This window comes from Spea bombifrons, chromosome 1 (genome assembly GCF_027358695.1).
Source record: "Spea bombifrons isolate aSpeBom1 chromosome 1, aSpeBom1.2.pri, whole genome shotgun sequence".
In the NCBI taxonomy this organism is placed as follows: Eukaryota; Metazoa; Chordata; class Amphibia; order Anura; family Pelobatidae; genus Spea; species Spea bombifrons.
Window position 1 is genome coordinate 19,667,158 of NC_071087.1, and position 16,227 is coordinate 19,683,384.

Below are 16,227 nucleotides of genomic sequence, written 5' to 3' on the forward strand. Positions count from 1 at the left end.
CTGGAGGGGAGGAGGGGAGGAAGGTCTGGCTGAGAGGAGGGAGGTTTGGGAGAGCAGGCTGGGCTCCCGAGTGAAGATTCTCCCAAGTCACATGTTCCCAGCAGCAGATGCCGATCGTGCCTGAAAGAGGAGAACATTTGCTCAGTGGCTGGTGGACTGAAGATGTTCTGAGGTCCGGCTGAGACACGTTCTTCTGGGCACCTGCACCCCACTGACCCATTCCCATGGACACCCCTGTGCATCCCACTGTCCCGGTGATGGCTGTGTGACTAGTAAGCGGCTTTGCACTAGTTCTTATGGCTGTTGTCTCCATCCAGCTGGGCACTTTTCCATGGATGTCTGCGCTCTGAAAGTAGGATTGCACTCATAGAAAAGTACTCCAGCCCTTGCTTCTGGAATGCAGCTCTGAACTAGAGGGCATCGGGAAGAGATCAGGGGACATGTGGCCGTCTGGAGCCAGCAGTAGGTTACCCTGCCCCCGGGACTCTGCGCTCAGAAGGGCAGCTTTCTCCGGGAACCTCTATGCTCTGCCCCCTCACCTTGTACCAACTGGGAGATGCGTCCGGGTCTTCATCAGTGCCAACCCTGAAGGTAATTCCCACATCCATCCTCAGCTCTAGGGTACCAGTGATTTATTACCTGCCTATTATCTATTATTAACGGTACCGGAAAATATATCATCGAGATATTCTGCAGCATCATTTATAATCAAACTGGATAATAAGAATTGGTTAATATATATGTATATACAGTATATATTTTAACTAAAGCTGCTGCAGAACCTCTTGTGGGCTACTCCTGCCATTCACTTGCTCCTCCAATGATCCAGAACTCTGTGTGAAAAAGATCATTCTGTATGCTTGTGTTTGAAAGCTCTCTATAATGGGAAACATGTAATTTACATGAACCCAAATAATCAAAAATATAGCACTCTAGGTGGTCAGGCTAGTTCTTTCCGACCCACCCAGCAAGCATGTCCCATATTTGATCTTCTCTTTTTCTGCAGAAAAGTGTGCATCACATCTTATTATCACACTCCAGATGGGAATGTGGGGCACCTACTATTTTTTCCTATGTTCAGTATTAATCAACTGAGCATGCCAGTCTTCTGTGTCATGCCAGTCTTCTGTGTCATGCCAGTCATCTGTCATGTGAATAAACAATTCCTTGCCAGGATCAAACTTTGTGTTCATCAGTTAACAGCAGAGCAGATTTTTGTACCTGATGTAGAACACATCCTGGCTTCTGCTTTCTGTATCTGTGTATCATGTTATAATACAATTGCTCTAGATCACATTTAAAGCAAATCACTGCAATCTACAAATCCACAATGCAAAGGGAGGGTTAACTTATTGGATGTCACACTAGTATATGACAACTGTCACTGGGATATTCATCCCCATGGAGGCTCATGTGCTCAGATCATATTCACCTATTGTAGAAATGAAGCAATCTATTACATGGATCAAGCAATGCAATTAGATTTACCGGCAATCGTTTTGATTTAATATTTGAATATGTCTTATATCTTCTTTCTAGAGCATGTGATGAGGATGGATCTTGAGATTACTTAACTAATTCTGTTAATAACAAACTTATTTAAGGACCCTTTATGTTGGAAATGCAGTTGGTATAATCATAATGCAATCTTATAGGCTCCAGAAAGGAATAATGGGTTTTATGCATCTCTCTAATGTTGCAAAATGTTCTGGACTATGGAGTAATGGATAGCCTTGTGTAAATTCTCATATAAATCTAAGAAGGTAATGTATATCTCTCATGTGATTGTATTACCATCTGCCAAGGTCATTGCCATTGTAAACAGTAATATGTTAGGTGAGGTCCCAAGGATTATTGGTGACATCACTGACCACAAAAAGGTTTGACATCAGTGTCATTCGCCCTACAACGTAACCGTCATTCACTCTGTTGGCATCTAAACTAATAGAAGGTTTTACATTAAGGGTTATTTGACAAGATCTTATATTGTTCATTGTTTGAGAGCTTATCTTTGACCTTGCTGTTTTTTATATATAAAATTCCCCAGGATCTTAAGATGCTTTATAGATCTGCTGTCTTCCAGTCTGAGACTGTAGAACACAAGCTACACATAATGACAATATTGCTTTGGGATTTTGCTTTTGTATTTGTCAAGTGTGCCAGTGTTATATTAATATTTTGCTAGGAATCATTTTTTATTATTTTCTCAGTATTAGGTATCTGATTTGAACTCTTCAAGTTCAATACATATTATTTCAAAAGTCAAATAAGTATTTTAATATTAAACATTTTTCAGTGACAGAGATATTAACAATTCAAGTAAATCCAGTAAATATTGGGCTGTTACAATATTAGTATACTGTAATCATATTTGTGTACTGAATGAATGGTGTGAATTTTGGTTAAAACCGAAGCTGTTTTTAGTTACTAAACCATTTTATTGACAGCTGTTGAGTCCACAAAACTGTTATTCATAGTTTAACCACATGTAACAAAAAATCTTTTTTTTATTATTATGTACAGCTGTTTTTTTCTTTCCGAATCGATTTTTAGATTTATGTTTAGCAGCAAGTTCTTAAATTATGTTTTTTTTTTCAATTTCTTGATTGTTGGATAGTAAAAAAAATATTTTAAAAAATAAATAATTAAAGATCAACATAAGAACATAAAAGGATACAAGCCTTATATATGTTGTTTGCATCTGTTCTTTATGTCCTGTGATTTTTTTTACTAATAAAAAGATAAATACCTTTATTAAATAATAAATAAAGTAAGTCATGCTGTCTACTCTCCTTTTAAGTTCTTTCCGTTTGTAGTTTTAAATTAACTATGACCCATTATAGATAGAAGCATAGATGTTGACGCCAGATAAATACCATTCGGTCCATCTGGTCTGTCCATTATTCCTGTTTAGAGAATTAAACTTTACTTAGTCCTTGGTCTTGTCTTAGATTCAGAAGGCATGTCCCTATCCCATGCAGTCCCTTATTGTATTAGCCTCTATTGCTTCATTTATCTACCACCCTTTCAGTAAAGAAAAAGGTAATGTAATGATATGTAGCATCTAAAACACAGATAATGTTCAGTTAGTTGGGATCCCATCTCTTATCATCCTTAACCACAGGATTGACAAAGGTTACAGTAGTAGGAAAGAATCATAATTTCATGTATTCCCCACTATATAGTATTCAGATACATGCAGTTTTTTGGATGGTAATTCTATTGTGGGCAGGCATTGAGCTCTATGTGTGTTGGTTTCAGGGATCTGTGGTTTCACATTTTTTAGTGAACAATCAAGTAATTATTTCATATACTATACTGGAAATTATGGTCAAATGGGTTTTGGTGGTGGACAAAGATTAAGAGGAGACTAGAACCATTTCTTGGAGATGTTTGAGTAAAAAACAATCTAGCAGTTGTTTATAATGTCACTAGCCAAATTATCCACCATTTTAAGGAAAGATTAAGTCCCAGACCACCTCATCAAAGAAGAACTCAAATTAAAGTATTATGTGAGAGTTAAAAAAAAATACCTTATGGAGAAGCTGCAGCTCCAAAGCTACAGAAGAACACTTCCACTGTTGATTTGTGATTGAAATCAATGGGAGTACTTTCTGCACAGGGGATTTTGTTTGACCAAATAGCACGAGAACATGAGAATAAAGAGAATTCTGCAGAATATCCCAAACATTTGTTAGAGGGAGCACCATGTAAATTTAAAGGGACCACTCAGCTATCATATGCATTAAAGAGCATTTGATGGCTATAATGTCCTTTAAGCTCCCTGTAAACACGTGTTTTTATTTTTGCATCCTCCAGAAGTCCACCATCCTGTCTCTAATTAAAAAGAATATTGTGTAGTTTACTAGATATTGAAGCTGGAGTGATCAGCCAGCCAGCTTTCTAATGATGCAAATCATTTTGAGACTTTGAGCTGTAACAATCGCAAAAGTATTGAAAAGTATCTTTATTTTGTAAATTTGGCAATTTGTACAAAACTTTGTAATTGGAATGTTTTATTTGCAACACATGCACTAAAATAAAATACCATGCACACTATGTATAAATCAGGGCTTGACAAATCCCAGGCGCCAAGTTGCCATGGCGACTGAGAAATTTGTCCTGGCGCCTAGGTGTTTGTCATCCTGTTAAATCCCCCAAAAATGCCCCCACGTCACCACAATCGTGGTGATCATGGGGGGCGCTGCTGCTGTCTGCCCAGGTCTCTGGGCAGACCAGCACAGCCACCCTGACCCCGCCCCCGAGCCTGTGATCACTCCCACGGAGTGATTCTGTAGGCTGAAAACGCGATTGCCGGCAAACCAGCAATTGCGTTTTCAGCTGCCACAGACAGCTTCAGGACACAACATCCCCCTGCTGCCTGATCGCTCCATGAGAGCGAAAGTGCAGCGTTAACCCCTTCAGTGCTGCGATTGTGGCATTTTAGGGGTTAATTCCCATTGTGTACGGGGCTCTGCTGCTGGTTCCAGGCAGACCAGTAACAGCAAAAACGGGCCCCCACAAGCCCTTTGATGACTCCTGTAGGCTTCCATGCATCAAAGAGACTCCTCCCTGCAATGGCTGGTCTATAGACCAACAATCGCACCCCAGCTGCCAGAGGCCTCTTCAGGGACAGGGGGAGAGGGTTCTTCGGTCTCCACATGAGTGTGGAGACCAGCCCCAACCCTCCCCTGCTGCCTGATCGCTCCACGAGAGCGGCAGTGCAGCGTTAACCCCTTCAATGCCACAATTGTGTATGACACATTCGTGGCATTGCAGGGGTTAACATTTGTCCCCTCAAGCTTGTGGGGACTAAATATCAGTCAATGTTGTGCTCCAATGGAACATCAGCATTGAAAGAGTTAAAAAAAAAATTATCAAAAAAATAATTAAAAAAAAAAACAACAACAAAAAACAGCAGTCCAGGGTGCTTCCAGGTCAAACGCTGTGATTTTAGTAAGTGGGCTGATGATGATCAGATCACTCCTGACCAACTGTTAGTTTAAAAAAAAATCCTGGCTCCTAACTTTTTTAGCTGGCACCTAGATTCACAACAAATTTGTCAAGCCCTGGTATAAATAATTATTTAGAGGTTTGCACACACAACAAATCGAATTGACTACCACATTTATAGTAGCAGTATCATATCCACATGCTAGTTCAGCTTCTACGTACCATTGTGCCATAAGCGTGATTTTAGGCATAGAGCCCATCATGTATTTAGACATCTTTATACATGACACCCGATGTGTCTCTGTGACAGAGATCTCGGCAGAAGCAGCTTGCTTCTCTCATCCACCAGCAGCATCTTGAAGTTCTTCTTCTTATTATTATGATTATACTTTATAAAGCGCCGACAGATTCCGGAGCGCTGTATAAAGAATAAAATGTTACAGATAATGACAAGTACAATACAGCAATTGACATACAGATACAAGAGGAATGAAGGGCCCTGTTCCCGCAGGAATTTACAATCTAGGAAAGTTGTGGAGTATGTACTGTCAACCAGGAGCACCAGGTGTCTGCGCATGTCCATGTGTGCACAATGTAGCATGGGTGTGTTTCCGCAATAGCAAACATATACATTTTAATGGTATTCCTAACAAGAACACTATATAGGACACAGAGATGATAGGTGTATTCTAAATACGCAATTACATATACATAGCAAATAAACAATAAATATAATACGTGACAGGCAAATAGCATACATAATAAATAACATTAAAACAAAAAAATATGCTGAAATAAGATAAGCCAGGCAGGGAAGAATGCACACTGAAGTAGTTTGTGAGTATTATAATATGCATTTTTTTAAAAAAATATATTTTCTGAAATTAATAAAAGACTTGTTTTAGGTAGAAGCTGCAGCTGCCCAGTTCCTCTGTGGTCTGACGATTCTCGACACTTGATTTTAATGGGAGCACATTCCACGCATGCACATTCCACGCATGCACATGCAACATTTAGTCAGTACAGGAGCTGAGCGGCTCCGTAACCATGTGTCGCACACACTGATGTTGACAAAAACTCACACTGACACTATACATACACACACTAGCACACATGCAAACACCATATACTTACACACACACACCATACACTAACATACACTCATTCTAACACTATACACACATATACTCTCTAAGATATACACTTTATTTACTCTAACGCTCTACATTTACACATACATACATACATACATACATAATGCATACTGTCACTCACTGACTTTTTCACCTCTTCCATCATGAAGATAAGAGGAATTCAAGGACAAGCGCAACACTTCTTCCCAAGGAAGTTTGGTTTATGAACATACACATGAAGATTACTAGAATTCAGTAGGTTAGTGGAAGTTTCTGCTCCATTCGCAACAAATGCCAAAATTCTGCCAAGAAATAATACTATAATAACTCCAATTTATAAGTTTTATTCGTTTTTCTTAGAGAATACTTAATTCTCGCTGAAATGCATGTAGCACAATGAGAACAGTTAAAAAGAAAATAAAAATGTATTGGCCATATATTCTTTATTTTTATTTTTTCTTTCTTTTTAGGCCACAAGTTTGCTTTAAACTACTCGCTACACAGCAGTTCTTATGCTCTCGATATAATATTGTGAACATTAAATATAGCAACAGTACCATAGAGAATTGTCCTAGCAGTGCATGTTGAAGTTAATTATCAATGGATAGACGGAACTAAAAAGCCTTCCAAGATCAGCACTTTGAAATTTTCATGAACAATATATCTTCCCCAGCATAATGTGTGGATAACATTAACAGAAAAGCTAATTCTACTGCAACTACAACCTGCCAGAGGGCAATTCTTTGCAAATCAATGAATTGCAAAGGTCAATTAATAGCAAGAATATGAAAAGAACGAGATAAGTTGCTCATTTGTTGTATTTGCTGTTTGGTTAAAAAAAATCTGAAAAAAGTTTTAAAAGCGAAAATAAACTGTGGAACGAGAACAGTGAAATGGAAGAGCATGCAAATGGAAGAATGGAAGAGATTTCTCATACTTTATGTATGAAGCCTGAAAAGTTTATAGGCACCTAAAACCTAAATGAGCAGTTTGTCTGTGCCTATTACTGTCAAATGCTTAATTTATGAACTCAAGCTTTTTTCTTTCCGTTCCAGGTCTTAATGCCTGAGTGTAGGGAAGAGGGTGGCACCAATAGCCACCCCAGATATGGCTCCTAATGTGAATAAGTCAGTCTGGTACCTGGAGGGGGTGTAGTGGAAGACTCTACAATGTGTGGTGGATGTGCACAAGAGGTCTATGTGTACACTGGTTTTCTAAATGTATAAACAAAGGCATGAGTAGTCTACTGGTGTGGGGCAAGAAATGGGCTTCTTGTCTGGGGTGCTATCTAGTCTATACTATCCCTATATTTGGGGATCAGGACTGCATATTAAAATTATATAGTAGCTAAATGTAGCTGGGCAGGTGCTGTTGATCTCACAATTCCCAGCCACACTCACATTGTTTTCCAAGTACTTACATTGCTTTGTGAAGCAATGCGAAGACTTTGGGGAACACATCTCGAGACGCTATCCTTTTGCAGCTATGATGAGGAGTGACCTAGACAGGCTAGAGCGGCATCATAAAGAAACTGGGTGTAGCTTAGGTGCTGCGTAGACCATTTCACATAGAAACACTCTGCAAGGCACAAGGAGAGCAGGGAAATTTTGTGTTTTTTGTTGCTAAATTTGTTTTAAAAACTGCAACAATCATGCCAAACGATGTTTAACCCCATGACAAAGCCCGCACATGTACGGGCTCAAAATGCATTGTTTTCAATGGGCTTAGGGACCGCCCATTGTCCTTAAGGGGTTAATTTTGTTCTTTTTTGACCATCACCTGCCCTGTTTATAGTATACAGTATTCCACGAACTCCAGGCGACGAGGAAGGCTTGTGTTAAGGAGCTCATCCTACAATAACTATGTATGAGAGAGAAACGGTACGTTACAGTACAAGGATATAATAATATTAATAATAATAATTCCCTTTTAACTTTTTACAGACATTAGCAATATGTAACCTGTTCACTTTTTAAATATGTATATTTGTGTCAGAAACAATTAGAATTGAATGGGGTATAGACAGATTAAAAATGAAATGACACTGTATGAAAGTAAAATGGGAAAAGGACATTATAAGTAATGACAATGTAGACCACTTAGCTATACTATGAATGTATCCTTGGGGGTATACATTAAATGTCAGTGTTGCTAATGAAGCCAGCCGCAGTGGTGAATTTCTGGTGTAGTCGTAGCTTTATATTTCTTTCGTTTTGTCTGATTTGTGCACTTGCTGCAAATGATCCTTTCCGTACCTGTCAATTCCCTGACATTTTCACAAACAGTTGCTGACCGAGTCAAAAGGGCAGCTGCCTATTTTAACTCTAACCTATTTACACTTTAGCTGTCTATCGGATTGCTCTGTCTAGCATCAGACTTCACATTTTGATTGTTTAATTACTTTTTATTTGGTGTTGTCGGATGTCTAGTAGTTTAAATAGTGTGCATTACATTCACAGACATTCTACCTGCATTCTAGAGGACCAAATCCATCTGTCTTATGTTCGTGGAAACTTGTCATGCACAACTCACTCAACATACAATTTCCAGCCTATTTACACTTTTCAGTGAAACTTGGCTGACTTTAATGAAGCCACTCAGGCATTCACTGGTTTACAGATGTTGTTACAACTTTTCAAACCAACCACCTTGAAAAGGGAACTGCTGTTGAACACAGATACCTATATTAAACAATCATACTAAACCAAAACAATTTCCATCCCTCCAAATAAACCATCTATCGAAGAAGAAGAAGAATATAAAACTCGAAATTGTTAAACCACAAGCCTAATCTTATGTACAACCATAGACCAAGGCACAGGGGATATTTAATCCCCCTTTCAGAACACCCTACTTTGCTTAAATATCAGTATTTCCATTTTAGCAAAATTAATTATAGTAGTCATTCAATGGCAGGAAAGTGCTCCTATTGCAATCAAAGGGAGCCTTTTCTGCTCATGTGAGCAAAGGTCGCCCGAAGCGTTTGTCGAGTCAGTGCTGGAGCTGACTGCCGGTAAGTATATTATGTGCAAGGAGATGCGTTTGGCTAAACATGAGTCAAAATGAAGGGGTGGACAAAATGGCAAATACGTATGGGGAATTCTGCAGAATCCCCCCCATGTATTTGCAAAAAGGGAACATAAATGGGACATCTTGGTTATCATATGTAGTAAAGTAAATATGATAGCTGGAGTTGCCCTTAGAAAGTCATCTCATCAAATGAACTATGCATCATGCAGCTCAAGCTCAGCACAGGTTCACTTATTGGGAAAGGGAGCACCGAAAGTATCAAATGGGACAGCAGAATAAAGTCATAGTCATTGACGTTTAAAAGCAAATTTACAAACAGATGTATTGGTCCAGGAGTGAATTTAATGTACAGTAGAATTAATGTTAAGTTGTGAGTGACGGGTAAGTGATTGGGAATGACAGATGGAAAGCACTGCTTCGTTTATTAGCGGATAAAAATATTAATGTATATGTATGTGGATGTGTCATGACAGGCCGGGAATGTGAGAATGCACCAATCTGTTTCATTCATTTCACTTTCCCTTTTGGCTGTTTAACTGTTGGAAACAATGAATGGAAATGTAGCAGTGATGAATGGGAGCAGCAATTCCTTTCATTCCTTCCATAACAATAGTCTTGGGAAAGCTGCAGTGCAGCCCATGCTGCTGCAGTGCAGACATCCAACAGGTGTATGCTATTCGCAATGACCAATTACTGCAGGCAGCCCTGGACCTGTGCCAGTAAAATCTGACCGATGTTCTTTATGGTCATTTATTTCCTCCACGTCGTCTGATTTCACAGATGAGCCAGGCCTTGCGTTCAGAGCTTCCAAATGCGCCATTCAATTACATTTATACAGCCAGTATGAAGTGCTTGAGTGCAAAGACATTGGTGACACTCAGTTAATAAGAGTTAGTTCTTATGCTTCAGAGATTGGATTTATTCATAGGTACAGTACATATGTTCTGCACACACAGTCCTATTAGAAAAGAGAGCTTTTGACACCATCTGTTCTGTGCAACAGGTTAACACATGGTTGGTTCTTAGCGATTATTCAGCACCCCACCACCATCATACCTCCCTGTGTTAAAGAATGTGGTAAAAGGTGGTGAGGGACAGGTGGGATAGAGGCTACTTGCCCACCTCATTACCTGAAGAGCCACCTTGCAATGATCGGCAGCTGAGCATCCCAAGGTGGCCACGTGGGAGCAGAAGTTACGGCCTACACTGCAACAGCATAGACCTTCATTGATTTTAGAGTCCCCTGGAGATCAAAGGAACTCTCCCCACTGCTCGGAAAAATGGGGCATCAAGATGGAGCATCAGGACAGTGCCATAAATCGAGACATTAAAATGCATTAAAAAGTACCTATACTATACTGTTCAGCCCTTTCAGCGAGCAAAGAAATACATTTCTAAACAAATATATCAATATAATACAAAAGAAAAATCTGTAAATTATATAAATAAATGAGCCATTATGGTTCGGCACCTTTTTTGCTGCTGCTTGCTAGGTCCCATCTCAATGCTCATATTCCTGTATTTCACTTGGCACCATACTTTATGCAGAGTTATTATTATTATTATTATTATTATTATTATTGGATTTACTCTTCTGCCACATAGAGTTTTGTTATGTTAATTCTGTGGTTTGTGCATTAAAACAATGTTTTGTTGCCTATAAATGCATGGTTTTACCAATGGCTTTACCAAGAGTTTTTATGAGACCCTGTGACCTATGAATAGCTGTATGTAGCTGAGTAAGACATTCAGATGAAGAATAATGCATTTTGTGTGTGTTATTTAACATATGAAGACATTTCCTACTGTTTCTATCCACATTATTATGACTTTTTGGGGATGTAAAACCCTGTGATACTCATACCCAGCAGACATTCAGAACTCCTAGAAAAGAGGGATTTAAGTGGACAAACACAGACTTACTGATATGGATCCCCAAAAAAGGACTGTTCCTCGTAAACAGAGACACATGGGCAGTATGCGATTTGTTAGTGATTATGTGCCTAGAGATATACTTGGAGAATTTTTTTTTTCCAAACACATTTAATGCCACATCACTGTTTTATGGCGTGAACTATGATCTTGATTAAGCACAATCTTTTCTTCTGCGAGTTTATATATCCCACATACTACAGCATAATGTGAGATGTATATGTGGCGCAGAATAAAAATGCTGACGATGGTGTATTATATATAGATCTGACACTGCAAGATCATGTTTCAACTGAGGTAATTATATATATATATATATATATATATAGATAGATATAGATATATATAGATATATATCTATATATATATATATATATATAGATATATACACACACACACACACACATATATATATATATATATATATATATATATATATATATATATATATATATATATATAGATCAACTTTGGTTTTGCTGTATGTATTTATTATATATATATATATATATATATATATATATACATGTATTATTGCTTTAGGTGGCATATTCCCATATGGTAATCATATATGCTTTCAGTCTATTTCCCTTTTTAGAATATCCATTAATAATACTAAAGATACTAAAAAATTAAACCTCTCTCTGTTTTCGCTAATAAATAATAATATCCATTATTTTAAATGCGGGTATGTATGTTGATGATGTTTACTTTAACATAGGGCTCCAGTTTCATAAATCTCTTAAAATACTCTGCTTTATGATAATTATTTAAACTGGCACAAGCCAATAGCCTGCAGGTTTTGATGAACATCTACAGATTACTATGAATATTAAATGTGTTTGTTCTGTACGACTCACTTCCACATTTTCCTTTTGGTTTAAAATGAAATACTTTATCCTTTTTACACACTTATTATCCTCTTTAGTAACTTAAAATTATACCGGACTATGGTTGCTTCTTCAAACCAGTGGCTGACCATGAATATTCCGTGAAGCGGTAAGACTGCAGTATATTATAACTAAATGGTGTACTATAATTGAATGCGTTTCAAGATGTGGGTAGTGGTGAATGCACTGAGCACCTCATTAGAATCTCATTTGCAACATGAAGTTGTTCATTATCCATGTCTAGTTTTATGCTGCTCCAGAAAACTTACTTGTTTTTCGCCAACATAATTGGAATTACTATGATCCCAAAGCTGTCCAATCTGCCAGAAATCTATGATTAGCCCTTAGACAAATGGTGGAGTAATTACCTGTCATCACGTATCCTTCTGGGTAGTGTAGGAGATAGTGCCCTAAAAGAGGCTTTCGTGCTTCGGCTGATGCTGCGCATTGTATAAAGCACATTACAATGATAATTTAGGCAGACATTTTTCTGTTCCCTACAAGTAAAAGAACAAAACCACCGGTGTAAGGTATACTTGGTAGTGTTATCATTTAAACCTCTGATCATTGCTGTTTAAATGAAGTTCATGTGTTCATTTTTAGCGAGTCGCTTTGCTGCATTGAAACTTATTGTTGAATCCCGAGCGCAAGGTTAAGGATAAAAGCACCTATTTAATGTAATGACAATTAGGTTTTATAATATAAAAGAACCACAAAGGGTTAAATGAACACACAAAAATGTAAGCTGGACTGGAGGTATGTGGTATTAATACCACATCATTTTTAATGGCTTAAAATAAACTGTTTATACGACAACGGAGGAGTATTTGGCATCTATAAGGTATTATGTTAAAGGATATGTACTAGAAGTGTTGCTATTTCCATTTTAGTACTACCACACCCTATTGATATAATTATAATTGAAAGAAAGGGCTTGATATAGTAGCTTATTTTGAATTTAACATCATATAAGAACATAGTTATTGTTGCAGCAGGAAGTTTTGTAGTTTTCCCTCCCTTTTCCCCAAGAAATATTTTTATCAAATCTCACGAGTCTTCCTGCTGTTTTATATTTCTGAATATTCACAGAGTAAAGCAGAGAGATTTGGCTGTCAAACCTCACCTTGTAATTGTGCTACCTAGAGTTATACTTCTTGTTATGTTTATTTTTGTTTGTATTCTGTGCATTTCTGAGCTAATCATGTTGTATTTGGATCCGTTACTTCATTAGGTTATCTCACATATATATATTGTTCCCATTCCCTTCCACTATCAAAGAGGAGGATTGCTTACCTTGTTTTTGAGCCACACTTTTTAGAACAGCTTATTGACTTAACCCTCTCGATTGTAAGCTTGCAAGCAGTGAACTTTTTAGCTAATGTATCAGTTTGTGTTTATCTGTCAATCCTAGTTTTGTCATATCCTATGAATTTGCTTATTATAAGAAGTGCTGTGTAAATTGTTGGCACTATATAAATAAAAGATAATAACCATCAACAGAAACTAGTGAAGATATGGAAGTAACTGATAGGTATGTCTCGTAGCAGATTGGTATAGCATATACACAGAGCAGCCATAACATTATAACCACTGACAGGTGAAGTGAATAACGTGGATAAAGGATGTATGCATAGCACACTGTTAGCTGATAAGACTAACTTTGAATGCCCATTTTATAGCTCAACGTTGCCAGCATTCCAAGGGTTATTTTTGCAATTATTGCTTCACTATGATAGCTAAGGGTCTATTATGATCTTTTCTGAATTGTGTTCTGGGCTTCACTTCATCTGAGTTTTTCATTGGCGTAAACTACATTAAAATGATTTTATTGCTCAACTTGTTACAATGTTGCACATTCAATAGAATATTGTTTCACTTGTCAGGGCTTCATGCCTACATGATTCTATCTTTCTTTAATGGATCAAACAATCTCATGTAGAAAAAATGTTTCAAAAATAGCTTATGAAATGCTGCCACACAATAAAGAAAAGTAGTGTATCAATAACATTTGCAATGCTGACATCTATTTAATTTTTAAAAGAAATATAATCCAGGCTAACCCAAACCTACTGAATATGAAAACACATTTCTGAATTTCCAAACTGTATTTGCACTAGCCACAACACTTTCGTGTATGATGATAAACCGAGCTATTTAATAATTGTTTGCCTTAATGCCCCCACTATAACTTATCCAGAGGTATCTTTCTTGAAAACATTATTATTATTATTATTATTATTATTATTATTATTATTATGTATTGCATTTATATTATTACATTAAAGTTGTATCTCATTTACACATATTTAAAGGGCCAAGTTACTTTCAGCAATGAAGAACACATATTCAGTTACTTTGTAAGTACATTATGCATTTATTAACCTATAGGGGAAAAAGTACCTTAAGGAGGCCCATCGGTGGTTCTGTTTTTGTGCCAGTGTAAGTTGCTAGCCAGTGGCAGGTGAGGATGAACGTGAAGGATGTTCAGCTTTAAAGTGCATATGATGGTTGGATTGTATGCACATGTTCTCTTCCGTGTATGCAAATCATAAACATGTTGATAATTTGTAGGGTTTTAAATGTATTCATATGTAAAGGCTGTATTTGTCTTGTATCAGTTTCACTTCATATCAAGGGGATCTTGTTTTTTTTATGGCTAGTTTAGCTAATTGTTCTATTACTTTGATCTCAATTGGCTGCCCGGGGTTTTGCTTTGATCTTCTTAGGCAAGCAGTGATTTTCAATTGAAACCAGCATTCGTTGTGGGACTTTCTGATTTCTTCACTAAATATGTGGTTGATCAGTTAATGCTTGTTACTTGACTATGTGCTCTTGAAATGCATCACATACCACTGACCATGGTTTTACTGTTCATTTTGGGGATTTTTTCCAAAAGCCATATTTACCTAACACAAAATGTTGGTATGGGGACTTACGTGTTACTTCTGAAGTACTTTCATGTTCAATACCCTGATTGCATTTGCTAGTGTCATTTGTGTTGGCATAGGCATGGTCCATGTTACTCAAAGACCACACTATGAAGAAGAAGTAAGATAGTTGATAGTAGATGGAATTACATGTTTTATAAATCATTATACTATAAAGAAATCTAACTTTATGTGCCATGTATATATGTATGTATTTTTTATCTTATTTATTTGTAGGCAACAATGATGCTAAATAACAATATTTAGCAGATATTCGGTAGCTCTATCTCTTTTGTATTAATTATTCAATGGTTTCCAATTACAATGAAATCTGAAAATTAAAGTGGCAAATTTAAGATGCATTAGTAGTAATCAACATTAGAATGAATATATACCGGTACTTGTTCTGAAATGACCTTTAAGTAACATTTCCAAAGTTAAATTATTTCTGAATATAGCAATTTTCAAGGAAGTTGATACATTCAGATAATTGAAGGGAATAACATGCAATCTTTGTAGATGGAATGTTGATTAGTGATTGGGTTGCATTTCTGATATGAATATAGTATAATCTCAGCAGGAGATCAGTTCTGCGGTTCAGTGTGCTTGTCACTAAGAGAAAAAGGCCTAAATTACCTATGCTTAATATCAATATATATATGTAAGTGGATATGTGTGGGAAATAGTAGCCTTTTAAATCACAGTCGTGCTTTATTTTTGTATCGTGCCTTATTTGCCCAACATTTGCCACAGCTGCAGGGTCAGCTTGGAGTCTCTATGCATGGAATATGAGTGGGTCCGCTAGGCTCTTGAGCATCTAGTGCTGCAGGTACAGGGTCAGCTTGGAGTCTCTATGCATGGATCATGGGTGGGTCAGCTAGACTCTTGAGCATCTGGTGCTGCAGGTACAGGGTAAGCTTGGAGTCTCTTTGCATGGATTATGGGTGGGTCAGCTAGACTCTTGAGCATCTGGTGCAGCCTTAACCCTCCTCTTTGGCAACATAAATTTTAATTTGTAGACAGGACAAGAGAACAGAAACCTAAGCAGGAATATGTCACTGGCCCTGAGTATGTTTTGTGATTTGTGGTGGAAATGACCTGACGATTGCAGTGCAGTACATGCATTGAAAAGTGCTTCACTTTAGGTACATTTTCGTTTTACATACATGATCTGCACCCCATTGTGTATGTTAATGTGGGGTAATGAGGGGAAGCTCTGAGGTCCCGAGCGCTTTTTGTGAATGTTCACAGATGGTCTCATTCGACTACCCCAGAACTCTCACCAATCCAGCACTGGAGATGAAAGGTAGTGAAGTCAAATAGCTGGGCGCAGGGAAATGCATCTAAGGAGGTTTTGAAGAA

The 16,227-nt window shown here is 37.5% G+C and overlaps 1 protein-coding gene across 1 annotated transcript in view; it reads left to right on the top strand.

The window, feature by feature from the left end:
- Nucleotides 1-259: 259 nt before the first annotated feature.
- NWD2 (NACHT and WD repeat domain containing 2) overlaps nt 260-16,227 on the top strand; it is a 69,783-nt gene continuing 53,815 nt past the window's right edge. Inside the window, exon 1 of the mRNA XM_053458356.1 lies at nt 260-591. Within this exon, the coding sequence (XP_053314331.1) occupies nt 441-591 (151 nt within the window). The 5' untranslated portion in view covers nt 260-440. The remainder of the gene's footprint in view (nt 592-16,227) is intronic.